A 27992-nucleotide genomic window follows, 5' to 3' on the forward strand; every position below is an offset into this window, starting at 1 on the left:
TGGGATGTGCAGTGCCCAGGTCAGGGCTCTGGATTTATCTGTGAAAGAAACTTGAAAGACAAATTGTCCAAGGAGCTCAGCTTCAACCTCAGACTGAATTTCACACATCTTGCAGGTTATTACAGGAACATACAGAATTTTCCAGATTATTTGGGATGCTTTCCACAGAATAGAATCATAGAATCATAGAATCCTAGGGGTTGGAAGGGACCTGGAAAGATCATCTAGTCCAACCCCCCCTGCCAGAGCAGGGCCCCCTAGAGTACATCCCCTAGGAACGTGTCCAGGTGGGTTTTGAATGTCTCCAGTGAAGGAGACTCCACAACCCCCCTGGGCAGCCTGTTCCAGGGCTCCGTCACCCTTACAGTAAAAAAATTTTTTCTGATATTCAACTTGAACCTCCTATGCTCCAATTTACACCCATTACCCCTTGTCCTATCACTGGACACCACTGAGAAAAGCCTAACTCCATCTCCCTGACACTCACCCCTTACATATTTGAAAACATTGATGAGGTCACCCCTCAGTCTCCTTTTCTCCAAACTAAAGAGACCCAGCTCCCTCAGCCTTTCCTCATAAGGGAGATGTTCCACTCCCTTAATCATCTCAGTAGCTCTGTGCTGGACTCTTTCAAGCACTTCCCTGTCCTTCTTGAACTGAGGGGCCCAGAACTGGACACAATACTCCAGGTGTGGCCTCACCAATGCAGAATAGAGGGGGAGGAGAACCTCTCTTGACCTACTAACCACACCCTTTCTAATGCACCCCAGGATGCCATTGGCCTTCTTGGCCACAAGGGCACATTGCTGGCTCATGGGCATCTTCTTGTCTACCAGGACCCCCAGGTCTCTTTCACCTACACTGCTCTCCAGCAGCTCAGCCCCCAACCTATACTGGGACATCGTGTTGTTCTTCCCCAAATGCAAAACTCTACACTTCCTCTTGTTGAATTTCATCATGTTTCTCCCTGCCCAACTCTCCAGCCTGTCTAAGTCTCTCTGAATGGCAGCACAGCCTTCTGGTGTGTCAGCCACTCCTCCCAGCTTAGTGTCATCAGCAAACTTGCTGAGGGTACATTCTATACCCTCATCCAAGTCGTTGATGAAGATATTGAACAACACCGGTCCCAGTACCGACTGGTTAATAATAAGAATAACCCTGGTTGGAAAAGATCTTCAAGCTCAGTGGGCCCACCCCTTAACCAGACACTGACAAGACCTTAACTGAGCCATATCCCTAAGCACTATGTCTATAAGATCCTTAAATACCTCAGGAATGGTGACTCCACTGCCTGTTCCAATGTCTGATAACCCTGTCAGTGAAGAAATTCTTCCTGACATCGATCTGAACCTCCCCTGGCCCAGATTGAGCCCATTACCTCTTCTCCTATGCCTTGTAACTTTATTGAACAGACCAATCCCTACAATTTTACAACTTCCTTTAAAGCAGTTGGGGAGCTGCAGCTGGGAATGTTCCAGAACTGAGGCAACCAGCTGAGTACATGGCTGGCACTGCACTTCCCTTCAGGCTCTGAAAGACTGTCTGGAAAAACACCTACAAGCTTTTATTTTATATTTTTATTTTCCCCAGTGGTGGAAAAAGCCACTAGAATTTGCAAATGGGGAAAGTGAGGGTTGGGGGTTTTTTAATATATTTTTAAAAGAAAAAAAACTTTAAAAAAACCTCAAGTGTTCCTAGCTTACCCCATTAGAACAGAAATTTGGAAATGGTGACCAGGGAAAGATGTCTGGACCTTTCTGGATTTATTTATCCCCAACTTCACTGCTCCAGCTGGCTCTGCCCATCCCCAGGCAGTCTCTGGCCTTGCACAATTCAGCCCAGAGGTGTTTGAGGGACTGGAAGGGGAGAGGTTTGGGGTATTATTAGGGCTTTCTCCCCGACAGTCTGCAGTGTGAGCAAGTTAGGAATTGCATAGACCAAGGACATTTATCCTCAGTTTGCTGGGCTGGGGGATTTAAAAGGTGCAATGAATAATACACACAAGAAAAACTCCAAACCCCTCTTCCAAGGAAGGAAAAAAGTTCTATTTGTCAAAGGAAAAACAGGTCCGAAGAGAGGTCAGTGGGCATTTTACCACCAGGCTTCTAAGCAGCCAGGAGAGGGTTTCTAACTGTGAAAACATAAGCAAGGGAAATGGCTCCGTTTCCCTTGATTTCAGAAAACAAAGCCATTGTTTTAAGCTGTGCCCCAGGACTCGGAACGAGCATTTCCTCCCCGAGCTCTCCCCGGGGCAGCCCCAGCTCAGACATCGCTGGACCAGGGGCACTCGGGGCCATCACAAAGGTCCTTAAGCATCCCTCTGGCAGCATTCCCGGGAAGGACACAGATTCCCTGGGATTAACGCAGCCTTTGGAGAGTTTATTTGGACTTCAGTGCAGCTGTGAACTCATCCCCCCAAACAAACAAACAAACAAAAACCCAACACAAAACCTCGAGGCACAAAGGGGAGCCTGAACAGAGCCCCTGGAGCATCCAACTCGAGGACTCACTGTGGGCAGGATTTACATGTTCTTTGTGTAAAACATTAAAAAAAAAAAAAAATAAATTACTACAATGTTGAGATTAAACTACAGACTGGGTCCGGGCTCTGCTTATGAAAAGGTGGTATTCGTTTCTTCTAGTCCACTGCAAATAAATTAAGCTTAAGCTGCATTCTAAATTTGTGCTTTGTTCTGTACAGCATATACAGGAAAAGCTTTTGGAAAGAGCATGCAGAACAAAGCTTCACACCTTTAAATTATACATAAATTATCCTTCCCACTGCAGCTCCTTTGTTTAAGTTCTCTGGTGCTCATGCAGAACTCTCCTCAAAGTCTGACATTAAAAAGAAAGTGCTAATGGTGGTAATTAAAGGTAAAGAGTGCTGATGGTTACTAGAAATCACCCTTCAGATTATTGGCAGTTCCTGCGCTGGGACATCATTACTGGTGAGTTTGTGAGACTCAAGGACACAGCCTGGTGCAAAATGATGAAAATCCCAGCACCTGAAACAACTTTATGACTCATAAATAAGTAACAGGCTGGGAAAATGACACGTTTAGTTTACTATTGAGTTCTGTGATGGCTTTGCTTTCCCTGGAGCAGTGTGAGGCTGAGCATTCAGCATCCCCAGCAAAGATGCTCCATGATCCTCTGCAGCCCCAGGGAGGAGGCAGAGGTGGCAGTGCCACCCAGCCACAGCATCCCATAAATGCAGATTTAATCAGGGGATCAAACTGGAGACAATTTTAGGCCATAAGCTGTGTGTGTGTGTGTGCCTGGGGAGGTTTTAGGAGCCACAGCAAACCCTTCAGCAGGGAGAGAGGAGCTGCAGAGGCTCAGCCCTGCACATCCCCCATTCCCTGTTGCAGCCAGGGATTTTTGTTTTCCCTTCTTTCAGCCCTTCACCCCAAGCCCTGAACTGCAGACAGGTACTTTCAGGCTGACTCTGCAGAAGTGGTATCCCTATGATATATTTTTATAGGTTTCAGTGATTGAAACATAAAACCAAAAGGGACTGAGTTGAAACAGGCTGTCACAGTTTGCACGATAGGATGGTTGTGATTAATACCCAAACAACATCTTGTTGGTTCTCCCTCGATCAAAGTAGGAGAAATCCGTAAATTTGAAAAAAATAAACTCACTGTCAAAACACAAACCCCAAATCCAGCAGCTCCTCACTTTCAGGAGGACACTGCTGAATAATAAATGATTTGTAGGCATCCGGTGGAAATTCTTCAGAGTTATTGTAATGATGGGAGTGAATATCACAGCTCTGAGAGCAGCAGCACCAGGCAGCATCCATCTGAAGCTGCCAGCTTCCCAAGCACATCCTGGCCTTGGCCCCAGGTATCCAAGTCTTGGCACCATGGAAGCAGGGACTGAGCACCTCTCAGCACCCCTGGGGGAGCTCAGAACAAGCTCCTATCAATTTGTAAGGAATTATTTTGTGAGAGTGAGCACAAAAAATGTAGGAAGGGAACTGGCATTGAGTCTGTGTAGAGTTAGGCCTCAGGAAGGTGCATTTCAGCAGCTGAATTACTGCCCCTGCTCACCCTGGGGGGAGGGTGACAGCTCCACAGCTGATTCAGGGGAGAAGTGGCCCCAAAACACAACCCCCAAGCCTTCCTGCCCTCCTCTCAGCCACACAGTGTGGTGGCTCAGCAGGAGCAGGGATGAGCAGGGGTTGCTGCTGCAGCACTGGGGATGCAAGGTGCTCAATGGTCCTCTGCTGGGAAGTAAAACTTCCAGACATGGGGAGCCACACAATCTCAGCTGAGACCACAGCCCATGGAATATCAACATCCTGCAGAGCTCAGCCACACTTCCCTCATTCCCACCTGCTCTGGGAGAGGAGGAGCCACTAGAAGGACACCCCATGGCAGCATCAGGTGTAAAGTGACCAACCCAGGTTAAAAAACTCCAGTTCCTGCTTCCCAACGTGGTTGAGCAGCTGTGTTGGCAGGAGGCAGGGAGCAGCAGCAGGGGTTGATTTGAGACCTCATTAGCAAAGACCAAGTATGTTTAATGAAGAGGGGCTCATCACTTATTAAAGACTCTAAAGCAGAGCCAGAGAGCCCTGGATCATTTGAACCAACCTGGGAGCAAGCACAGGATGGGAGCTTTGGAGGAGCTGATAGGAGCACCAAGCTCAGCAAGCAGAGCACCAAGCACTGCATGGGCAGGGAGAGGGCAGGGGACAAGGGAAGGGCTGGGGAGCATCTGCAGCGAGGGGGAAAGAACTCAGAGCAGAGGGAAAATAAAAGTGAAGTGGGTGGCCCAGAGGGAATGGAAGCAATCTCCTGTTTTCTGTGTGCTCCTGCTTAGCTTCAAGATCTTTATTGCATCCTCTCCACTGTTTGCTGCTAGAATGCCATCTTCCTCCCTAGCTGGCAATCTAGCAAGAATGTGGCATGTTTTAGAGAACCTTGTCATCATCTTTGTTTGCACATTCGTCTCATCAGCAAATTTACATTTTTTATTTTTGTTCAGATGGCTGTGGCTTGCTTACTTTTACAGGAACCAAGTTTTGCCTAAGGGAGATTATAGTTTTATCAACCCCCGCACAGCAAATCTTCCCCTTCTCAGAGAAGGCTCCAGCTCTCAGCTCAGCAAGGAGCCATCTTCCTGTTTCTTCATTTTATAGTTAGAAATATTTTTAAAAGTCAGTCACCAGCCCCACACGTGGCCCCTATTTGAGCAACAGAAGCAAAGGATAAACAAGAAATGTCAGACTGGGAAAGGTGAAGGAAGATCACAGGCTGCTTTTCAGGAACCCAAGGAGCACCAGCCCCCCAAAGTTGGCCCCAGGCACAGGAATCCAACAGATCCTTGGGACAGCTGCAAAATAACCCCCAGATGGTGGCAGGAGGTTTCAGGAGGTGATGTTGTGCTGCTGCTGGGACTTTGTGTACCCACTGCACATCAAATGCTGCCTTGCAAGAAAATGAGGGTTTTAATGCACTGTGCTTCTGAGGACTTAAATTCAGCCCCAGGGCAGAAGAAATGTGTCCCACTTCCTGATGCCATTTTCCCCTTCAACCAAACCTCCAACTAAGGCTACTCAACATATTTCCTTTAAGGTAGAAATTGGAAGGGAGAAAAGGGGATCCACACACACAGGGAAAAGCTTGGAAACACAAAAGCTATTAGATACATCCAAAGGACAGGACAAGAAGGGAGGTGGCAGGAAAATTTAAATTATTCAAAAATTGCCATCTTCTTCTAAATAGTTTTGCATGGGTAATTAGCCTGCAATTACACTAATTGCTGCCTTCCACCTTAGTGCCCCCCTCATCCAAACAGCAGTAAAACCCCTTCTTAGGAGACTGCTCTGGGATTTACCTGTGGCCAGCCTTCCCCTGCAACAAGCTGTCCTCAGCAATTTATTTATTATTTTTTCTTTTTTGCCATTTAACTCAGTTCTTCCCCAGCCATCTCCTTCTTTCTGTACTGACCTTTCTTTCACCCCCTGGCACCTGCTGCTTTAAAAACCAAGGCAGCTTCTGGTGCTGTTTATGCCCCCCAGCCTACAGAAAACCCCACAGGCACATCGTGGTGTCCCCTCTGGAGAGGTTTGCCCAGATTATGTTCAGATGTCTGTTTGGGGACCTGGCTCACACGTTGTCACCACCTCCAGCACTCTCCCTCCACTGACTGGACCCAAGGGTTCCAAAAGGGCTCTTCCCTTTGGGTTGGTTGTTTAGGAAGTCACCAAAACTGCAGCAGCTCAAGAGCAGGATGAGAACTGGAAAAAATAAGGATGGGGGAGGAAGGGCTGCTAGCAAAGTTATCAAAGCAACCCTACACCTGCTTGTGCCCTGGGAACTGTAACTCTGGCCCTGGGAATTTGGGAATTCCTTTTACCCTGTGTGGTCCCAGGGCTTGATGATGCCTCAGTTCCAGAGGCTCTCACAGGTACAGAAACATTAATTCAGCAGAACCACTCACACTGTTCCTCCCTCTCAAATCCTACTTGTCATTTATTTGATAACATCCTATAATAATTCCATTTATTGGCTTACAAGAGAAATCTTGGCTGTTTCAGCTCTCTGGATAACCAGAGGGGGAGCAAACTAAGACATTTTTTTTTCTTTTTTTAAAAATGAAATCACTATTTTAAGCAAAAAACATTCAACCCTCTCCCTCTCTCCTGAAATCACTTGAAAAACATCACACTATAAAAATAGACTTCAGAATTGTGCCAGGGTCAGAGCATCCATTGTTTGTAGACATCTAATCCAGTCCCTTTCTCTGCAAGGACTGTGACAGGTACTGAGGGCACAGGATGAAGCTGCTCCAGGAGGGATTCAGATCCACATAACCAAGGAAGTTATTCTTTACCATCTCATTTTGTGCAACAACTGTAAGATGATTTCAGTTCTGGTCTTTCCCCCTTTCACCAGGACCTTTTCCATGAACAGAGACAATGCAGACTGATGGCTTTTGAGCAAAATGTGCTCAGGTCCCACTGCCTGGCTGCTAAGACAGTACCATCCTCATCTCCATCTCCATCCCCATCCTCATCCCCATCCCCATCCCCTTACCTTTAGGCTTTGCTTTTGGGAACCAGAGCACTGTGCAGGTCCCTTCCTGCTGCCACACCCCAGCACCCATGGGCACAGCTCCGTGTCACACACTGTGGACAGAGCCCACCCAACACCCGTGTCAGGGTGGATGAAAAAAAAGAACTGATTCCCCACATGAGGAATGGGATGGTTCTTGACACTGGTTAACAGAGGAATTTAGAGCCTGATTATGAGATTTCCCCAGGAGCAGTGACAAACATGTGGTCCATACCCTCTCTCTGTGCCCTGCAGATGGGTCCCAGGTGAGCTGGGTGTGCACACAACCCGGTCTTATTTTAGCAGTGGGTGTTTCTGGCACAGCCTGTAAGGAGCAGGCTTCAGATTTCCTCTTCTGTCAGACACAATTTTACTACCCAAAGCAGGTATCATTAAAGATATTATTGCTTGCTCTACTCAGCTCTACACCACCCCAGAACCCCCACCTAGCTCTAAGAGTTGTATCATACATGCATTAAATTTATTTCGCTTCCATGCAATTTTCAATAAAAGGTTTTTCTATTTTAATTCATTATCTAGTCTCTCCTTTTCTCTGTGATGTGGTTTCAACAGCATTTATTGCTATTAAGACTTCTGAAAACATAATGTACAGTTTTCCTGTCCACACTATGAACACCACCATGGAGTTCCCAAAACACCGTCCCATCCGTGGCTGCCTCTGGACACATCCCAACACTTCCAGAATTTCCAAAAGCACCAAGAGTACTGTAACTTCCTATCACAGGCAAGTTCAAAGTGTTGAAAATTAAAACTTCATGAGATCCCTTTACTGCATCTGTCTGATATGACTACAAAAGCCAGAACACAATAAAATGTTCTCTCTTTTCCATATGCAATTACATGTGGGAGTAAGCACACATCCAATGGATGTGTAAGATCTTAGAGACAGAAATGCTTGTAGAAAAAGTAAATGTTAAAAGCAAGAAGTAAGCTCTTTATAGCCAAATGCTTGATCTGAACTTTTTTATCCTAGTCCCAGTAGAATTTTTACATTGGCTTTGCCTCACTCCATGGACAGCAATGGAGGGAGAGATCCCTCAAAGTCAAGCATCCAGCTCTGCAGATTCTTTTGCTTTCCATGCCAGGAGACTGATCACCATCTCCCTCATTCCACTGACCACTGTCACGTGTTTCTCAGCTGCAGCTCTTCATTCAGCACCTCACTCAAATAAAACATTCTATTTCATCAACAGGTAACAGGAATGATGCTGACCCCAGCACCCTGACTCCCATGGGAATCAAACCCATCTGCCTAGAGATGAGCATGAAACATCTACTGAGGTTTTCCCCACTCAGAGCACTCCCAAGCCTCCTCAGTTTGCCAGACAGGGACCAAATGAGGCTCAGAATTTGAGCAGCTGGAATTTGTGCAGCTATAACCAAAGAGGGAGAAGGGAGATTTTGGAAGCTCAGGGTTGGCTTAGCTGACTGCAGTCTTGCCATGTGTTTAATCATCACAGGAACGGAGTTGCCATCATCTCAGACCTCCTTTTGTGCTCATAAGTTGTTTTTTTTTAAAAAAAGGAAAGAAAAAAACCCCCAACAGCTCATTTCCTTGACATGGCAGGAAATGTCAAGGAAACATTTCCTTGTTTCCTTGGAGAATTCAACCAGGATTCGAGGAAGTCTGAAGTCACTACTCCCTGCATTCTCAAAAGATGGGTATTCAGATGCTTTGAAAGATTCATCTCCCTGGGTCATGTTCTCAGCTTTTGTATCTTTGAATTTATTTATCTTAACAACACACATCCCAAGAACAGGAAGGAATAATCCAAAGCCTGTATAATGCCTCAAAAAGGATGACAGCTTGTGGACTACAGTGCAATCCAACTCCAGCTGTGGTCCACAAAGACTGCTCCTTCAGCTCCCTCAGCTCCTTCAGCTTCACCAGGAGCTAAATTGTGCTTTGAAAGAAGATTTTCCTGTCTCTTGGAGGAGCATCACTGACCTGGGCACCAGCAGGATGCTGGCCACGACTCCCCAGGCTGTGCCACCATCAGCTGCTTCATCCCAGGCTCTCAGCTGAGTGGAAGAAGAGCAGAGCTCTGGGCTCTGCAAGGGACTTGAATTTCTTTTCCAGACCATCTCTTCATGATCTGGAATTTGGTCAGTGAAGCAGAGATTCCCCAGGCAGGTTCCCAGGACACAAGAACCCTGACACAACCCCTGGGTGCTGCTGTGTGGTCTGGCTGCAGGCACCTTACAAACTCTGGCGTTTTGTTGGGTTTTTTTTTTTTTAGAAGAAGGTGAACTGGGGAATATAAAATTATTAGATGTGTATTTTGACATCCTTATTTATAAAAAAAAGAAAAAAAATGCATAAAAACTGAAAAATATGTGTAACGTTTTTTTCATGATTCAAAAAAATAGAAATTGAAAGAGGTGTTAAAATGGAATTAAGGAAATGGAGAGGTATTAAGATAATCTTGGTTTGGTTTACCATTCTCCCTTCCTGTATCTCTCTTGGTAACACAGAAAAAGAACCAAGCAAGCAGAGTAATAAAGGAAAAACTTTTAAAACAAAGTGAAAAAAAAGCAACAAACAACCCAAAACAAAACCAACAAAAAAAATCCCCAAACCAACCCCAAATCAGAAATATTACAAAATGAGTGAATTTTAAAGGCAAGCATTCTAAATAATTACATTTTCAGGGAAGCCTGGGGGAGGAAATAACATACATGGAAAAGAATTCCTTTTCATCAACTGTATGGCAAAAATTACTCTGCAAACCTTTTCCCTGCTCACTGATGGGAGTGGGGGGAGGGAAGATGCAAATGTCATGGAATTTTACAAGTTGGTAATTAGCACATGACTTCACTTCTAATTTTTAGCATCGGGGACTTCAGGTATATTATTTGTTACACCAATGTAAAATAAATAAAACCCAACATGAAAAAAACCTGAATCCTTTCCTGCAGGTGAGAAAAATACTCACTGATGCAGATGACTAATTTTCAAAAATCCTAACAAATTCTGGCTGCATGGAGTAGCTCTTTCTTTCTTTCTTTCTTTCTACTAACATCAGAAAATGTGGACAGCTGAAGAGGAAACAAAAAGTTAAACCAAACCATTTAAAAATACAGTACTGTGACAGATTTTATTTCATTTTTAGCAGTACTACATTTTCACTACCACTAGGAACAGACATGCTTTTTTTTTTGGGGTTTTTTTTCTTTGTTTTTTTAAATAAACCTATATTAAATGTTGACCTAAAGCTTGCTGTGCCTTGGAGATCTGGCTCAGGAGTTAACTGTATGAATTTTTATTTAAATAGATAAATCTAAATTGGAAAATAAGACAAATACAGATGAACAGGAAAATTAAATTACAAATTCGGTTCATACAAATATCTCTTATTCTATGCACTAAGTCCTGTCAATTAGCTGAGACCTTTTAAAAAATCCTTAAAATACTTACGAAACATTATTTACAAATTATATAAATAGATCCTAGGTCACTTTAAAATTAACCAATACAACAAAAAAGTCACCTTTTTATACTGTGTGTACTAAAAATGTTCTTGTTTATTGATCATAACCCAGGTTGCAGTATAAAGCGTTGGTTCACTTACAGTAAAATGGGCTCAAAAAGAAGGAAGGTATTGGTTTCAAAGAAAACAAAACAATATTAGAAATGCTTGAAATCAATGAGGCTTCTGAATGTTCTTTTCTGCACCGTTGCAGCCATTTTTTATAAGCCACTTCTACAGTATTTGTCTGGTGAACAGGACATCTCAAAATAGCAGAGACATGGTTTTAGCAAAGGGAAAATATTCAGCACATGGCTCACGTGTCACAAAGACCTTTATCAGGAGGGAGAGGACAGAGAATGGAACTTCAGTGGCCAGCACAAGCCTTTACAACATTTAATTTAAAAGGCAGCAATTTATAGAACTAATCACAGACTATACACATCCTGCACTGAACAGCAATCAAAAGGACTGGAAAATATACATTTAGGAAAACAAGAGACTGATGGTTTTCCATTACCCTTGTTAAAAGTAAGACTTTTCTTCTTGTCTTTCATTTTAAGACCAGCATTGACACCAACAACAACTACAACTACCTTTTCCTTTAACATAATATATGCCAGGGAACTACTGTAGGTGAGAAATGTACAAGAAAGGGAGAGAAACCACTGAATTTCCTATGCAGACACATGAAAAGATAAAGCCATACAGATTCCAAAGTGCCATGAATACCAAATTCAAGTGATGGTTTATAGCATGTAGGAAAGAAACCAAATGGACCTTGCTCTAGGGGTTGCTGAGCCCTTCAGCTGCATCTTCAGTTTCCCCTTTAGCTGCTTTGGTGAGAATTTCCATCCATTTTATCTGCAGTTCTTCATCTTCTGCACTGAAATACAGAGTTTGCTGGGACTGGCAAAGCTTAAAAACGTGCTTGACTTCAAACTTCTCACCAGAACCTGGGAAACTGACTTCATATCCAGGCAGAGGAATAGGACGTGGGCTCCGGACATCCTAGAGGAGGAAGAACAAATGTAAGCACTCAGCAACAAATGGCCCTTGAAATGGGAAAAATGGGGGGAACACTGCTTGGGGAAGAAAGATTCCCTCTCAGTGGGGTCAAAGAAATGCCTGTTCTGAGCAGTCTGAAACTGTTCTGAACAGTCCCCCCCGTTATGGGGACCAAAACTCCCACCAAGCCAGAGGGTCCCAGAGATGCTGCAGTGGCAGAGGCAGCACAAGGGCTCTGGGAGAAGCAGAGGAGGGCAGGGGGCACCTGCATTCAGCTCCTCATCCTGCCCTCTACTCCTGGAACAGAGGAAACAGCAACTGCATCACTTGAAACAACAAAAAGCATTTGGGTGTTTTATTCTTCTTAACAGATCCCCTTTCGCAGTCAGAATACAGTGGAGCCTCTGGGGATTTCCCTGTAAATTCACACAACTTCATCCACCTTGCCTTGTGCAAAAAAAAACCTTCTCATTAGGCACAGGCAAGAGTGTAGTGAGATCTGTCTGGTGTAGTCCCTTTGGAACCTCACGGGACATTTGTAGGATTGGTTTAAAGGAGGGAAATAACCAGAGCTTGACACTGAGAGGCACAAAGGCAACTACAAGGGAGGAGACTAAAATAAAAGAGAATTTCAGATTTTAAATCAATCAGTGAACCTTCTCAGAAGGTCTTGGTTTATTTTTTATGCCTTTTCAGTGTTTTCAAGGAAGCTGAAGTTCAGACTTGTGAATATCCTTTAAAGGTCAGATGAACTCTCAGATCTAAAGCAGTCAAATACTGCACTCTGACAGTCACATCTTCAGCATCAACCACCCCATACAAAGCTCTCAGGAAAGGCAGACTTTGGCAAGGCAGGGTGTGCCATGACCAAGCAGCCCTTTCAGCTGATGCCATTTCAAAGGTGAGTCCCCAAACTGATGTCTAAAACTACACAAGCATCAGGAATCTGTAAGAAACCCTCAACTCCTGCTACCTGTGTAGCAGCCCACTGAAGCTGAGTGCCTCATACAAAGGTAATAAAGCATCCCACTAAGAGGTGACAAAGTCCTTCTTTTGTCACCTGATGCTGAATGCAGACAACTTGGTAAATCTGGAAGGGGACCACAGCTTTGACAAAAATGACCAAAAAATCCTACTATTCCAACACTTGAAGTAATTCAAGTTTCGGAACTGCTCACAGCAGTGGAAACACACACATGAACCAATGGGGCAAAAACACACAGGAAAAAATGTATCTCCACAAAAAAATGTCTCTCATTTCATTAGATCAATACAAGCTTCCTGGTTTATTAATCTATTACCTGTTATTGTTAGGCAAAAATGCCAGAGCCCATCTGCTTGATGACCAAGGAGATTCGAGGACATTTAGGGCAACTCTGAGTTAAACATTAAAGCCAAGTTGCTGCTGGAGTGCAGGTGATTGTGCTAAAAGCAGTGTCCAGTTCCCAGCTCCTGCCACCACAGCCCCAGGAGACACCCAGGGAGGTCTCACACGTGCAGCAGCTTCCCCTGGCACCTACAGAGCAGCTCAGGATCTGCACACGTGGGGTGCTGAAGCAAGCAAACATGGGACTGATGGACAGAACAGGCACAAGAGCACATGCAAGCCCAACCATGGCTGCTCCACTGCCCTGCTTCTGGGAAACAGACACCAGGAGGTGTCACACGTAAACCTGGAGGCTGCCCATGGCAATGGAAATGGTGGTGTTTGTAGCCAAGGAGTGCAGTGCAGGAGCAAACTGAGCTGCAGGTTTGACCTACCCAACACGTGCAGACACAGGCAGATTGAGCTGACTGCCTTTTGGGCTTGGTTTCCTCCCTTTTCTTACTGTGAGGCCTCTGTCACTTTTTCTGTACCTGCCTGATCCAAAAGGAAGGGATTTAAATTATCTCCAGGAAGCTGCACTACTGACAGATCAAGTTGAAGCACTCAGCCTCCAGCCATCCCCACACCCAAACCAGAGCTCTCTGGCACTGTCAGAATCTCTGCAGCTCCTCTAGCACAGGTTATAGACAAAATATAAGGAAGATACATAGACAAATAGAAGGAAAATTTCTGTTTCCAAAGGAGCATTCAGTGCTTTGAATCCAAAAATGCTATGTCCATACACACTGGTCAATACATGACTATGGCAACACAGAGATGGTAAATATAGATAGAATGGATTAAAAATATAGAGATTATAGATTAAAAATATGGTTAGAATTTTTTCCATTCCATGTCATCAGGAGGGTTTACTTCTACCTTCCTTCTACCAACATCAGACCAGTTGGTGCTCAGAACCTCCAGACTCCATAAATGATTTGTTCATGGCACATTTCACTTTATCTGTATCATCTGAATAGATTTGCTGGAAGAGTTTATTTAAAGCAGCATCTCCTTCTAACTTCTCATCCTTCTCCTAGCTAGCACAGCTTCTCTTGCCCTCCCCCTCCTACCTGGAGTCCAACAAATCCAGGGGCTGCTCTGCACCCATGAGCAATGGGGCCCTGCACATATAAGTATGATTTACAAGCTTTACACACAGATAAATGTAAAATTTCATTTATATTTCATTTATTTCATTATTTATTTCATTATTTGTTTAATATTTATTTCATTTGACAATTTTCATCCAGACTACTGGATTTAGCTGGTTGAATTGTGCTTTTTAAAAAATACTTCTGTATACAACATGCTTGCATGGTATCAGTATTTCATCAAACCAAACCATGCAGTGCTGAGAAGAGCTTTGCTTTGAGGATGGTTTTAATCATCTTCCTGAGACAGCAACACACAAAAGTCTCCTGGGTGTTTAATCCTGTCAGTAACCACAAGCATTGTGCACTCATCTGACTGTAACGTGTTATTTATGTAGGTAATTACAGCAGCATTTACTTATTACTCTACTACAGGCATCAAACATGGGGGATGCAAGATCTGGGTGCAGAGTTCCACCACACAGGCTATTTTGTGCTCCCCTCTTGCCCTGCACAGCTCTGTGGAGCTCTCATCCACACAAATCTGCAAAATAAATCACCCACTGACAATTTTCCCCTACTCCTTTTGAATAGGCTTAGAAAAATCCAAGTTTTTCTACCCACTTACTATCTAATCCCAGCCTTGCAGGAATTGCTGAGATCCCAGTGATGTAACAGTGTGCCAGGATGCAGAGCTCTGTGGGACCAGGACAAAGGACAGGAAGAGTTTTGTGCAGGGCCAGTTAAAGCTTCACCTAAAACAGTCAGCAGACAAGTCACAAAAATACCTCCCTAAACTTGATCTCAACAGTAAACTCAGCTACTCTCATTTTCTAGGAGCAAACCACATTTACATGATGAATAAAACATTTTTCTCCAGGATTTATGAAGCCAAACTTTCTCATGGATCAACCCTGAGAACTATTATGTACACTGGCTTTCACAATACTAGATTCACCCTCTGTATTTCTCAAAAATTCATTACTTCTGCAGCTAGCTGGGACTCCCTAATTCTGCATTTCTCAGTCAGGTGTAAGATGATGTCAGCTCTGAAGTAGTTGTGCATCTTACAAGGCCAAGAGGAGCAGAAGCTCCTTGTGGAGCCCTTGGGAAGATGGGCTGATTCCTATAAATACATCCATCATTAAGGTTGAGGTGCTCTTTGCTTATAAGCAAACTCTTACAGTTTCACACAAATAAATGTGACAAACAGCTGCACAAATTCTGTCTCAGTATGGGACATATAAAATTGGTATGATTCTCACACCTAAACAAGCTGTGAGATTTATCCTCATGCATAAAGCTTTATGCAAGACTTAAACCATGAACACTGAGGGGATTAATTAATGCTCCTGGAGCAAGCACCTAAATCAAGAGAGCAGTTTCTTGCCATTTAAAAGCCTCTAAGTTGTCTTCTATTTGCACTGGGACATCTTCAGTGTGAGGGCAGGGGTGCAGAGGACAAAAGCTGTCAGGGCTTTTACTGGATCACAACCTCCAGATTCCCAAGAGGAACAGTCATTCTTTCTGTTTCTCTTAAAAATAATCCTCCAGCTTTTAAAATCTACAGTCACACTTCACTTGGTCTGTGTTTCAAGATCTTTAATAGTATTGCTGACAGTGTAATTCCCAAAAGGCACCTCTTTTTTTTTTTAATTTTTTTTTTGAGGCACTGAAAAGTTTATTTGCAGGCCTGAAGAGGTTTGTGAGATGCATCAAGTTGGTTGCATAAAACAAAACATCTCCTGGAAAAATAACATTCAGTGTGGTTCCTGTCTGAATCCAGACACTCAGCCAACAGGGAAGCAGCTCTGAAGAGGTTTTTCTCTGAGTCTCTGTACCATGTAAACCAGAACTACCTATCAGGTTGGATGCAAACTGAAGCAACCAGTGGGACAGGCAAGCCCTTGAAGCAAGGACTGATTTTTGCAGTTTATAGCCTCAGCCTGCAACTGGCAATTCCTGATGGTAAATCGAGGCTTGGCTACTGAGTGTAAGATAGAACAGGCTTGTTCTGTATTTCTTGTCCCTCTACTGGGAGATTGATCTCAAACCTGAAACAGCTGAGGACACTGACTGCTGTCATAAACTTGACAGTCTGTGTCAAAAACACCCATTTCCCCTAAAATAGGATTTAACTAATAATATCAGAGAGAAATCTCATCTAGTGAAGATGTCCCTGCCCCTGCAGGGGGATTGGAACCAGGGGACCTTAAAGGTCCCTTCCAACCCAACCCATCCTATGATTCTATGAACATCAACAGAGACTCAAGAACAAATTCAGCAGGGCTCAGCTCAAAGAACCACAGCAGCACCTGAAGCACAGATGCTCCTCCAGCTTCATACCCTGGCTTTGCATCACTCTCAGGAGAGGGCTTGGAGGATTGGACATAACTCTACTGTGCACTAAGTACAGCTGCTTTATGGCCTTGGTTATTACAGGTGCTGCCCTGAGACCATAAGCTGGGCAACAGCAGAAATTCTCTTTTCAGGTCACACCATGTAAGAATCCCTGCTTCCCCACAGCTCCTCACCTCAGTCCCCTTTTGGGTGACCCTGGCTGCTGCAGGGCAGGAGGTTCAGCCTCTCCCTGTCCTGCTTTGGGTCATGAGAGAACCAATTTTCTTTCTTATAATTTTACTTTCATCTGAGTCTCTTCTAAGCAGCTGCACGTGCTGGAATCAGTGCCATGTCTCTCAGGCAGTCCCTGCTTCTAGGACTGACAACATTCCATGTTCAGAGTTCCTGCTGGAGAATGGGCTGCAGAACCAAGGCCCCTGTTCACTTCTGAGAGGCATTTTATGCTCTGGAAAGACAAAGGGAGTGGATGGGTCCCACCTGCAATGCTCCTGTCGGGAGGAGCTGAGCAGACAGGTGACCAAAACTGACCTTATGGGGTGGTCCCTCCCATGGGTGTTGTACTGGGTATGGGGTCAGGTTCTTCCCCCATGGCTGGCATCCTGGGAGGATTCTATCCATTACTCTGCCTTTGATCCCCATCCATGCACTCCTGAGTCCCTGTGTCCCTGCCTCCAGCTCCTCCACCCTGACTCCAGCAGCCCAGCCTGGGACTTTTCCAGGGCTGCCCTGCAGCCTCGGGGGGAACCTGAGCATTACTGGGGGGAAGGGAGGAGGAATGTGATACTGCTTTTGTGTATCTGTACAGATTTATTCATTTTGCTTTTTTTTCATCACTATTGTTTCATTAAAGCTGTGGGGTTTAGTTTCCAACCTGGAAGTCTCTCTCCCTTACCCTCTCTCCTTTCTCTGCTGGGGAGGGGGATCAACAGACAGCATCTGCATCTCTGACTCCAGAGAGAACTCAAGGTTGGTTTCAGTGCTTTGTCTGAATAGTTTAATTCTGTTTGCTTTTTCATCTCTTCCTCCCTCTGCACTGAGGAAGAGGAGGAGGAGGGCAGCCAGGCAGCTCCCTGCCCACAGCTTCCCTGGGTTGGGTTTAAATCCCAGAAGCAGCCAAGCCAAGGGAGCTGTGCCTGGAGCTCCAAATTGAAGCTTTCAGCCTCTCAAGCATTCTGCTAAAACATTGCACACCTTTGTTTAACACCAGGGGTGTTCTTGCTGGCAAGCAGCAAAATAAACACTGCAGGACAGTGTGTGCTGCTTGCTGAACCCTTGCTGTGGGGTAAGCTTGGCTTTGGAGAGCCAAAATTATATTATAAAATCACAGGTGATATTTAGTTCCCAGACTGTTCCTGGCTCCAGCTGTAAAAACTGATGCAAGAAATAAGCAAACCCTTTGTATCACCAGAATGAAAGCAGGGGGATGGCAGAGTGAATTTGGACCCATTTCTTCTTACATCCCACCCAGGACTTAAAGCAAAGCTGTTTATCAGCATGTCCAATGCCAAATGCAAAACTGGATAAGAGGGATCTCATTTCAGCACTGTCAATCTTTATCTTCAGCACAAAGAGAGCATGACTGATATTTCTATTTTGGGTATTTTATCTTAGATACAGATATTTCTATCACTTGACTTTCATCATACACAAATGCTACTTAGCTTCAACAGCACACTTTAAAAAAAAGTAATGATTACCATAGTAATTATTTCAAGTAAAGATAAAATCACATGATGCTATGACAAGGACCTTTACTAAAAAGTCCATTTTTCAGGCTGAAGAACATCTACATTTCCACAATTCTTCCTCCCTCTCAACCAAGAGCTGGGTTTAAAAACAAAAGAAAAGCTTGAACCAGCCACTGCAATATTCAGACTGCTTTGAAGCTCCACACATTTTACAGGAAAGTGCTTTCTTCAGTGACAGGGTAGAAAAATCTTTGACTATACCTGTCTGAAATCTCCAAAACAACCAAAACCTAATCAAATTATCTTTGCTTTGTCCTTTTTTGATAAAAAATGTAAAAGACAAACCATGAGCTTAAACATTTGCCCACAACCACAGTAGTAACTACAGATAAGAAGTAAATCTGGTATTTCCAACTACAGATAACAAGTAAATCTGGTATTTCTGAGGCTCTGGTGCTATATTCAGAATGTCAAGATCATTTTGTTGTTGAAACCAAGCTAAATCCTTTGACCTATTTTTCAGTTTGACATATTTCAACTTGTACTTTTTTGGTGGTGATGGTTTTTGTTTGTTTGCTTTTGTTTTTCTGTTGTTTCTGTATGTTAACCCTCACAAATGTTATTTTACCTGGCTACTTCCTTGCAGATACAGAACAAGAGGTTCAGTCTTGGGGATGGTCACCCACATTTTGTACCAAGTTTTCCCTTTTTCAAGGAACTGGAGGTAGCTGCTGAAGACACTGTTCTCAACTGCAAAGATGCTTTGCTTCTGGATGAAGGAAAAAAAACAGAAAAAGGAAAAAAAGAGTTGCTTCCACTGATGCTTATGTGGGCAAAATACTTCTAATTAAATTGAAAATATACTTCATTTAAATTATCCAGAGTCAAATAATAGTGTAGGACAAAGGCTGGGTAGAACATAACTGAAGAAAAGTTTAATCATTATTATGTATCACCAAGAAACAGCACAATTGCATGGAATGGAGACAGGTTCTGAACTAATGCTCCCAACAGACAGGAGTTAAATTCCACCTCCCCCAAGGAGACTGAGCATGGTAATTAAGATAATGCAGCTAATTTCTTGCTTAGCAAAGCAGGCTTGGGGATGATGTCAAATTAATGCAAAAAAGTTTGGTACCAGACACTCCTGTGCACAGATGCAGAGATGTCAGCCAAAAAATAGAGTGCTAGGGCAAAAAAAGATTGACATAAATTTTTGTCTTCTGGTAGAAAGCAAAGAAAATGTAATTCCTGTTCACACTGCACTTGGAGCAGAATTTTCCTGGGGATTTCTGGCATCTGCTAATAACATCTGTAAAGTGGCAACCTTCTCAGCTGCTATTAAGCTTGTGAAGAAAGTGTAATGCAACTAGGAGGGAGAGAAAGAGACTGGCTCTGTTACTGGTACATGTTCTTTCTTCCATTTTACCTGATCCTTTGGAGATCTAGCAGAAGGCTGGAAACCTGAGCATATGAGGGAAAAATGACTTTTCCATGGGTTTTTACAGCTTTCTGCTGTAATCTGCTTTCTCCAGCAAAGCCCCAGGTCACATTTCACTGGTTTGCTTTCTGTTTATTCAGATTAACTGAGCTTCTGGCTGGGTGGGTGTAGGTTTTAACTTCACTGGCAAACAGCTCTGCTGAAACCCTGCTGGAAGTTTATCAGGAGGTACCACAGAACACACTGATGCATCTGAAGTGCTCAGCATCTGGGGGCATAGCTGCAGCACAGATCTGAAGCTCTTCTGGATCCAGCACCTTCTCTGCACTCTGCAGATGTGGCAGGCAATGTGCATTTGGGGCTTTACCCCACCTTGTATTTCTGAGATTTCTGGACATGAAAGTACAAAACTGACAAAGCACCTGAAAAGCAGAGTTCATGCTGGTGCTGGTGTTATTTTCCCTGTGCAGAGAGATTTAGCAGCCTGGCAAGAAATGTGACATGTTGGAAGCAGGGCAGGGGCTGAGAGGGATATTTGAGGATGCTTTTATTACAGGAACTTTGGACATGCACTGGCAGGCTTGTGTTCCTTGCTCAGTCCAGCATCTTGCCAGGCAATCTGGTTCTGAAGAGGAGTATACAAGGCTGGAAGGCACTCTGATGGCTCTGGGGGTGCCTTCCAGACAGAAGTTGTTCAGTGTACCCTGCAGCTGGTCCCCAGTCTTCCCTGCAGTGCTCAAAGCAGGATGGTGTAGGTCAGCCTGCTGGGGAAGGATGGCTTGCAATGAAGTTCTCAGGGTGTCAGTGGCTCATTCAAGAATCTGATGTCCCTGTGGGTCCACTTTCAATTGAGATGAACATCTTCTTTTACACAGAGTGAGTTTCACAGAGGTTGTGTTTCACAGGTACAATAAATAAAAACCTTTTCTTCAAGGTGGCCCATGAAAAGCATGGCACGTTAATGGTACTCACAGCTCTGCCCTTAGTCTAAAAAAGCACTGGTAGAGAAGGTTCAGTTGTTGCAGGTGAGGATAAAAGAAGTCAGTTTCCCAATATGTTTCTTGTTCTTGTACAAAATGAGGGCAGAATGTGCCACCCTCACAGCATAAAATTCAGTGCCAGCTCTGATGGTTGTGAAGCAGGAGTTCACACATTATGATTTGTGAAAGTCACATTTTGCAGAAAAGAGTCTGCATTATAGCAGGTTTGAGAAAGTTCCAGTGAATCTTGATAATCTTTCAAAAAGATACCATGGTTTTGTGCAATCAACTGGGAAGAATTTCTTTTTAATGGTATTATGGCAGGAGGTGAAATCAGGAGTGCAAACCTCTCTTTGTGGAGTTAATAGTGAAAAGACAAATCTGATTTTGCCAAGTTTTGTCAATAGCTATTGTGCACAATTCAAGAATGGGAATAATAAAAAGAAGCCAGAAGTCTCTGTTAATTTGAAAGCTGAAGCTTAGCTGCATCCCTGCAATGAACACTCACCAGTCACCAGCAGCATTCAGGCTGCATGCACATTCAGAGTGTCAAATATCATGGTAGGGGGAAAAAAACCAACCAAATATTTTTTTTTTGCTTTAAATAAATACATATTTTTAAAACAGAAAATTAAAAAAAAAAAAAAAAAAGAAGAGACTCAGAAGGGAAGCTGCCATACCAAAAGTTTCTCAGCTGAATACTGTACCTCTGCAGCTGATCTTTTCTTTTGTTCTCCAACTGTTTCCACCCCGGGGCTGCAAGGGCTCCCTGGTAACTGCAGGAAACACTCTTTACAGACTCGATTATGGCGGCTGTTATCTGCAAGTGGTTTAAACTCAGAGCACTTTGCACAGATCACCTGCATCAGAAAGATGGTGCTTCAGCAGCTGGCATTAAAACATCACCCTCCTCCAAAGACACTGACTGGCAGAGTGGTTGTTATTCAAGTAAAATCCAGAAAACCAATGCAAGTGTAAGAGTGAAAAATATATTTATTTTATTTGCCTCCACTAACAATTAATGTTTCTGTGATCCTATGGTGAGTACCAAGATACCTAATTAAAGAAAACATGGGCCTTTTGGGAATTGCTTTATGATTAATATCATGCAAGTTTGCTTTTCTTTTCCTGTAAGCTTTTATGAGTCAAAAAGGAGTTCAGGCTGACAAAGCAATTAGTATTTTTTAATGCCAATCATGAAATGGCCTAGGAAGGACTGTCAGAGTAAAAAGAGTTGACACTTGCTCATCACTGAAGCAGTTCAACCTGACAGAACTGAGGAACCCCAAAATAATGTTAAGAACATTATTAATAACAATGTAATTCTGTTGTCTCTCTGTCCATGGGGGAACACAATTCTTTAACTTCTTTAATAATGCTGAGCTTAGCAATGGAACGTTTTAAACCTTCAGAAATGTATTTCATTATTTAGTAATGATTAATAACAACAAAACCCAGAAGGCTGAAAAGTCCCAGCTGCAGTGCAAAAAGTGTCTCCTCCACAGTAATTTTATTTTAGTTGCTGAGACTGAGGTTCCCTCAAACCATGAACTATACATTTAGGTCTCTCTTCAGCTGAAAATTAATCTCCACTTAAAATGAATAATGGCATTTAAATAACATTCTGCTCGTGGCATTAGGAACACTGAGATGTGACACTCAAGCCACAGAAGGCACGTTTCAAGTCATTTTATAGACATCAATCTCATCTTGGCTGGGGCTGTGATTTTCTGAGTCAACCCTGAGAATGAAGTGGTCAGCAGATGGCACTGGGGAAGTGTGGCTTTAGTAACCTGGCCTTGAATCTCCAGGACTGATTTTTCTTGACTTTTCAAGCAAGAAGAAACCACTTTCATGAAAGCAATTCTCAAAAATGCTACTTTGGGAAAAGAAGAACCCATCTTTAATATTGTATACTCAGCTGTTCATCCCAGAAGGAGCTGCTGTGTGAAGTAAGGCAGTCAGAAGGCCATTCTTGTTTCTGCAAACAAAATACTGGGGACAACCCTCTCCAGAGAGACAGGCACATCCCCAGAGACAGCACCATCTTTCTTTTTATCTACTGAGGTGCTGTATTTACCTTTAAATCAGAACAAAGCAGGCCCCTTGCACCAGAATTTTGCTCCTTTTCCCCCTGTTTCCCAAGGGATAAAGCAAATGGGAAGATCTGCTCTGCCATGAACCAGAGCATATAAATAAATAAATTCTCTCCAAGAGTCTCTGTAGAGGGAAGCAAAAGGCTCAGTGCAGTGTGATACTTACTGCCCCACACTGCTTACAGTGGTGCCTCCTCTTTGTGATGGAGTTAAAGCTCTCACTGCAGCTCTTGCAAGCCTGCTTCTCCTTGTCCCGCTTGGATTTGGAAGATTTCCTGCAGGAATCACTCTGAAATGAGAAGCACAACGATGTGATTTGTATTTCTCAAAAGAAAAAGAAAATTACAAAAAAAAGCATCGAATCCTTCTGACCCAGATCTCCCCTTTCATCATTTCAGAACAGAGTTCACATCAGCCCTGCTGAAGGGCCCACCCTGGGATGGGTGGCTCAGTTGTTCCTGGTGTGTCCCTGCATCTTCCAGGTGGCTTGAGCCAATTCCTCAGGTCCCTCCCTGCCCACTTGTGCCCTGACAGCCACTGAGTCCCCTCAGCTCAGTCCCTGTTTGCCACCCAGCCTGGGGAAGCTCAGTGCTGCTGACTTTGGGAGGGTGCTGTCAACTCTTCTGTTCATGGGGAGGAAATGGGAATGGTTTGGGGAAAATGGGTTGACTGGAGGAGTGAATGGTGCTGGAAGTGGATTTTTGCAGCACCCAGCTTCAAATGCTTCATTTAGGTGTGCCCTGAGGCTCCTGCCCAGCCCATGAAGCATTAAGGTCCCCTGGAAAACAGGGCCACCTACACCAGGGACCTGCTGTCACCTGCTCTTGGCAAAAGACACTTCCATTCAGCTGTCTAGATAGCCAAGCAGGCTGAGCCTCTTCAGTGAAGCACCTAGGCTGGCACTCCAAGTTACTCACTGTTATTAAATCCAGTTGTTCAATTTTCTCATAAACAGAAGGGTATTAAAATGACAATGAGCAGATCAAAAAAACACAGCTTCACACAGAACTTCAAGTAGACCCTCTGTTCTGTTTTCTTTTTTAAAGGAACAAATTCTGTTCCTCCTTGGGGGTCAGGGTGACAAAGTGCAAGGGAAGAGCAGCAAGCACCTGGGTGGAGATCCCAGCCTGTGCCCTGTTCCTCCAACACAGCCCTTTCATGAGAGATCACTCCATCCATTCTTATTTGCTTGAAACAATCATTTAACAAGCTACCAAGAGAAGAAACATTACCTCTAAACCAAAAGAGGACCAGAGGTATTTTTGCACTTTTCCTGAAAATCAACCAAGTGAAGATCAGCCCATTGAAGGTTACACAGATTCTGGACTCCTTGACAGCAACCCAGACCCTTCCTTTTCCTTCAAACCATGTGCATGCTAACTCATAATTTAAGTCCACTTGAGAGAGAACAACAGGCTCAACCAATTTCCCCTTTTCAAACCTCTCTGTAAGATGGATGGGAGTGTGGGAGGGGAGGCACCAGCAATGACAATTACCAGAGGCTGCCCAGGCAGCTCTAGGTGCTGCCTTTTACCCCAGTATCTCACCTTAGTGGTTATGCCTGACCTCCTACAGAAGTCACTAGTAGAGGTTTTCAGGCCAAAAAATTCAAAAGTAATCATATTTTATAAGCTGACACATCTTTTAGCCTTCTGCAGTCTCTGCCATGGCTGGGTTAAAGAGGAGAGCACATTGTCTGTCATTGGAATCATTGAAACCACCCTGCCTTGTCATGGAATTACACAACAAAACCACAACTCATTACTTCTAATTTGCTCAGATTTTCTAATTTTTCCCATCTTTTCTATAGCTGCAATAGCAACATCTCAAACTTGTATCCAAGTACTTTGGAGGTTTTGCCATGCAGCTTGGTGGAGGAGAGTCCTGGGGATTTGTTCATTGGGGAAATCCCTGTACCCCCCTCCCCCCCACCATCAATTAACAGCAAGCCTGCTAATGAGCATCCTGCAAACAGAATGCCTGCAAACCTGAGTCCTCCCACACACATCATAAGCAGGGCACAGAATTTCACTTGAGTTGTGAAGAACCAGATGTAGCCAGCACACCACAGAATCACAAGGACAGAACAATGCCTCAGATCAATCACTGCAAAATGTGCCCTTCAGGCACCATCAGACCCCTCCAAGCAGGGGATTACAATTAAGGCAACTCCAAAAAGTTTCCTGATCAGCAGTAATTTAGAGTAACTGTTTAATTTGTGTTACATCTATTGGTTAAAGTCAGGCATTTCTCACTGTTATTTTGATGCTAATGCTATTTAATACTTCTATTAATTTTCATATAGTTCATATTTTAATTGTTTTAGATTTACTTAAATATTTAATATTAATATTTTAATGCTATTTTTTAGATGACTGATTTTCCTTCCACTGGCTACAGTTGGATACTCCTTAAGTTGTTAAATCAGAGCATTTCCTCACTGGTCAACCTGATTTTTTCTCTTCATAATAGTTAAAATTTACACAGAGCATAACAAGTCTTTTGATTTTTATGTTAAGAACAATTTCTCTATGGTTATTGGAATGAAAGCATCATTTAGCCTTGTAAGCTGTAGCTGGAAGATAATCTTGATGAATGCTGAACAAAACCATTTTTTACATTTCAATCAATATCTACATGTGCCTGCTCAGGAAAAATGCAAAGTGGGAATTGAATAATTTGATTTGTACTTTAATAGGAATCTCCATCATCACCCACACACGTGTTTCTGTAATGTACATAAACCTCATGTTGAATGCTTTCCCTGATGGCTCTTGTGGAACAGTCTGGAGAGTGCTCATTGGCAGAAATAAACCACCCAAAATTTCATAAAGGAAAGAAAACAGAAAGGGTATTATATTGGGCAAGGTTTGTTGTGACAATTAGGCATGAGTTCTTATTTTAGGTCATTATAGTTATTTTAGACCATTATATTTTAAGTTATGCTGCAGCACACAAACAAGCATTTAATACAAGCTTCACTCTCACACAACTGTCGTGGTTGGAAAAGACCTCTAAGATCACCATGTCCAACCATTACTGCACCCACCCAAATAAAATAATAAAATAAAATAAAATATACATATCTACATCACCAGGCCCACCAGAGCATGTCCTGAAGGGCCCCATCTGCAGGGTTTCTGGATCCCTGCAGGGATGGTGACTCCACCACCTCCAGTCCTCTCATCACTCACCTGGGAGCAGAGCCCAACACACACCTCCCTGCAACCTCCTTTCAGGGAGCTGTAGAGAGCAACAAGGGCTCCTCTCAGCCTCCTCTTCTCCAAACCAAACAATCCCTGTTCCCTCAGCCTCTCCTCAGGGGACTTTTTCTCCAGACCCTTCCCCAGCTCGGTTGCCCTTCTCTGAACTCACCCCAGGACCTCAGTGTCTTTCTTGCAGTGAGGGGCCCAGAACTGAAAAATCTAATCCAAAAAGGCTGCATATGAAGGGCTTTTTAAGTGTTTGATGAATATTAGCAATGTTTCATAACATTTTTAAACATTATGAGAGTACAGTGAGAACACAAGAGTTTGAAACTTTGCTACTGCAGCTTAGAGAAGATAATTAAAATGAAAATGTATTTTCCTAACAACTTGGCAAATTCTAGTGGGCAATTATAGAAGAAAGGCTTATTCAGTATTAATATTGTGTAACTGCTAGAACCAGCAAAGCATTAAGAAGCCCTTTGCTTTCCATCCCTGTTAAAACTCTGAGACTTTGCTGCATGGGCAGACCCCCCAGAGCTGTTTCAGGAAGCTGACCTTACCAATACACCACCTGAACTGGGAGCTTACTGGAGAAACAAGGACACACATTGCAATTCACAAACCCTGATCATCACAGATGAATTTAATGGTCACTTTTTCAGCCCTGTCCTTTCCTACAGGAGCCACACTATGTACTGCTGGCATTAAGAGGGAAGCTATTACAAAGCTGCCTGAGCTTCAGCTGGAATACATCAGTACCAATGCACTTAATTGTCTTGTTTTTCACCATTCTTGGTGTAACCAGCTCTGTTTTGAAGCTGTAGGTCTGACACAAAAAACCACTTGCATAAAATCAGTTCAGAGCCATGATCTACAAAAACTTCTTCCAGACTGGGCTGTTTTTCCAATAACTTAATTTTACTCTGCATCTGCATTTAACTTTCTGAATCTTGACAGTTTCCCCAAACTTTAAAATTTTGGTGGAAAAAGAGTGAGAGGTACAACTCCTGCCCAGAGCTCAGTGGCTTGGCTGCCCAGCAGAGCAGACATCACATCATTACTGAACCACTGGAGCCTCCATTTGCTTCTGACAAGCAAAGAAACACCAAAGAGCTGGTAGGAACAGGCTCAGGAGACTGTTTTTCTGTTATTTATTCCTGGCTGTATATTTCATCCTGTGTGAGCCAGCAGGTAGAAGCTAATCCTGGATGCTGAGCATGCCACATAGTCACAGTCTGAGGAGACTCCTGGGCAGGCAGATGTGTGAGCCAAGGGCTTTCAGACCTTTTTCTTCTCATTGTGCTTATAACAGTGTGTATTTTCTATCTACAAATTATACATTTCAAGACACTCACCAACAGGGCAGAACATCAGCAGGCACTTCCAGAAATGCTGAATATAGGTGAGAAATTAATTTAAATGGTATAGGCTGCTTTGTACTTGGGAATGCAGCAAAATGGTTTAGTTTGTTTCTCCATTTGCCAATGTTCTACATGCAAGACAATCCATCTCTGGACTTGCCTACTTGGACTTCCCAAGCCAGAGCCAGCCAGGATGAATCCTGTCCTGGTGTGGTGGTGCTGAGGAGGGGAAAATGAGCCCAAGCCAGAGTTGCCTTGTATGGAAACAGCAAAAATAACTGAGATTGTGTCCTTGTATATCAAATATAATTGACATTGTATCCTTGTATTACTCATTAAAAAAAACATTTATCAAAAACAATTGGCTTGATGCTTCAAAAGAGGGGATGTTAAAGAAACCCCACCAGCCACACCCTGGACTCTGGCCCAGTCCTGGCCACATGGGTGGTCATGAGATGACCCAGATGTTTCCACATAGTGTGATATGCAAAGTCCTCCTGACTTGCAGGGTGTTTTGGGATATAGGGCTGGATATCCCTGCAGGGACTTTGGTGCCTCCCCTATGGGAAGGGCTCTGCAAATCCTCCCTGCAACCAGGGCTCCCCAGGGACTGGGGATCTGGTGATGGGAATGTCTGACAGTGGGGATGGAGCTCTCTGCATCACTGTCCTTTCCCTCATCTTGTAATGGTTTGATGCATTACCCTGTGTATTTCCTATCTCTCTGCTTTAGGTACTTTGTGCTTTTCTGATTTGGTTGCATTATTCTGTTATCACCAGTAAAACCCATCCACTCTTTGCACTCTGGTGTCCAAGTCTCATTACCACCCTCAC

The 27992-nt window shown here is 43.6% G+C and overlaps 1 protein-coding gene across 6 annotated transcripts in view; it reads right to left on the reverse strand.

The window, feature by feature from the left end:
• Positions 1 to 10156: 10156 nt before the first annotated feature.
• FGD3 (FYVE, RhoGEF and PH domain containing 3) overlaps positions 10157 to 27992 on the reverse strand; it is a 109503-nt gene continuing 91667 nt past the window's right edge. For 4 of the 6 annotated variants that reach the window (XM_071755346.1, XM_071755345.1, XM_071755349.1 and 1 more), the window contains 4 exons: positions 22756 to 22878; positions 21201 to 21353; positions 18701 to 18841; positions 10157 to 11566 (listed from right to left, as the gene is read on the reverse strand). In XM_071755346.1, coding sequence (XP_071611447.1) covers positions 11342 to 11566; positions 18701 to 18841; positions 21201 to 21353; positions 22756 to 22878 — 642 coding nt within the window. In that variant the 3' untranslated portion in view covers positions 10157 to 11341. Of the gene's footprint in view, positions 11567 to 13324; positions 13425 to 18700; positions 18842 to 21200; positions 21354 to 22755; positions 22879 to 27992 lie in introns of those variants that run through there. The other 2 variants (XR_011728164.1, XM_071755348.1) reach the window with 2 other exon arrangements.

Source organism: Heliangelus exortis, chromosome 12, assembly GCF_036169615.1.
Source record: "Heliangelus exortis chromosome 12, bHelExo1.hap1, whole genome shotgun sequence".
Taxonomy (NCBI): domain Eukaryota; kingdom Metazoa; phylum Chordata; class Aves; order Apodiformes; family Trochilidae; genus Heliangelus; species Heliangelus exortis.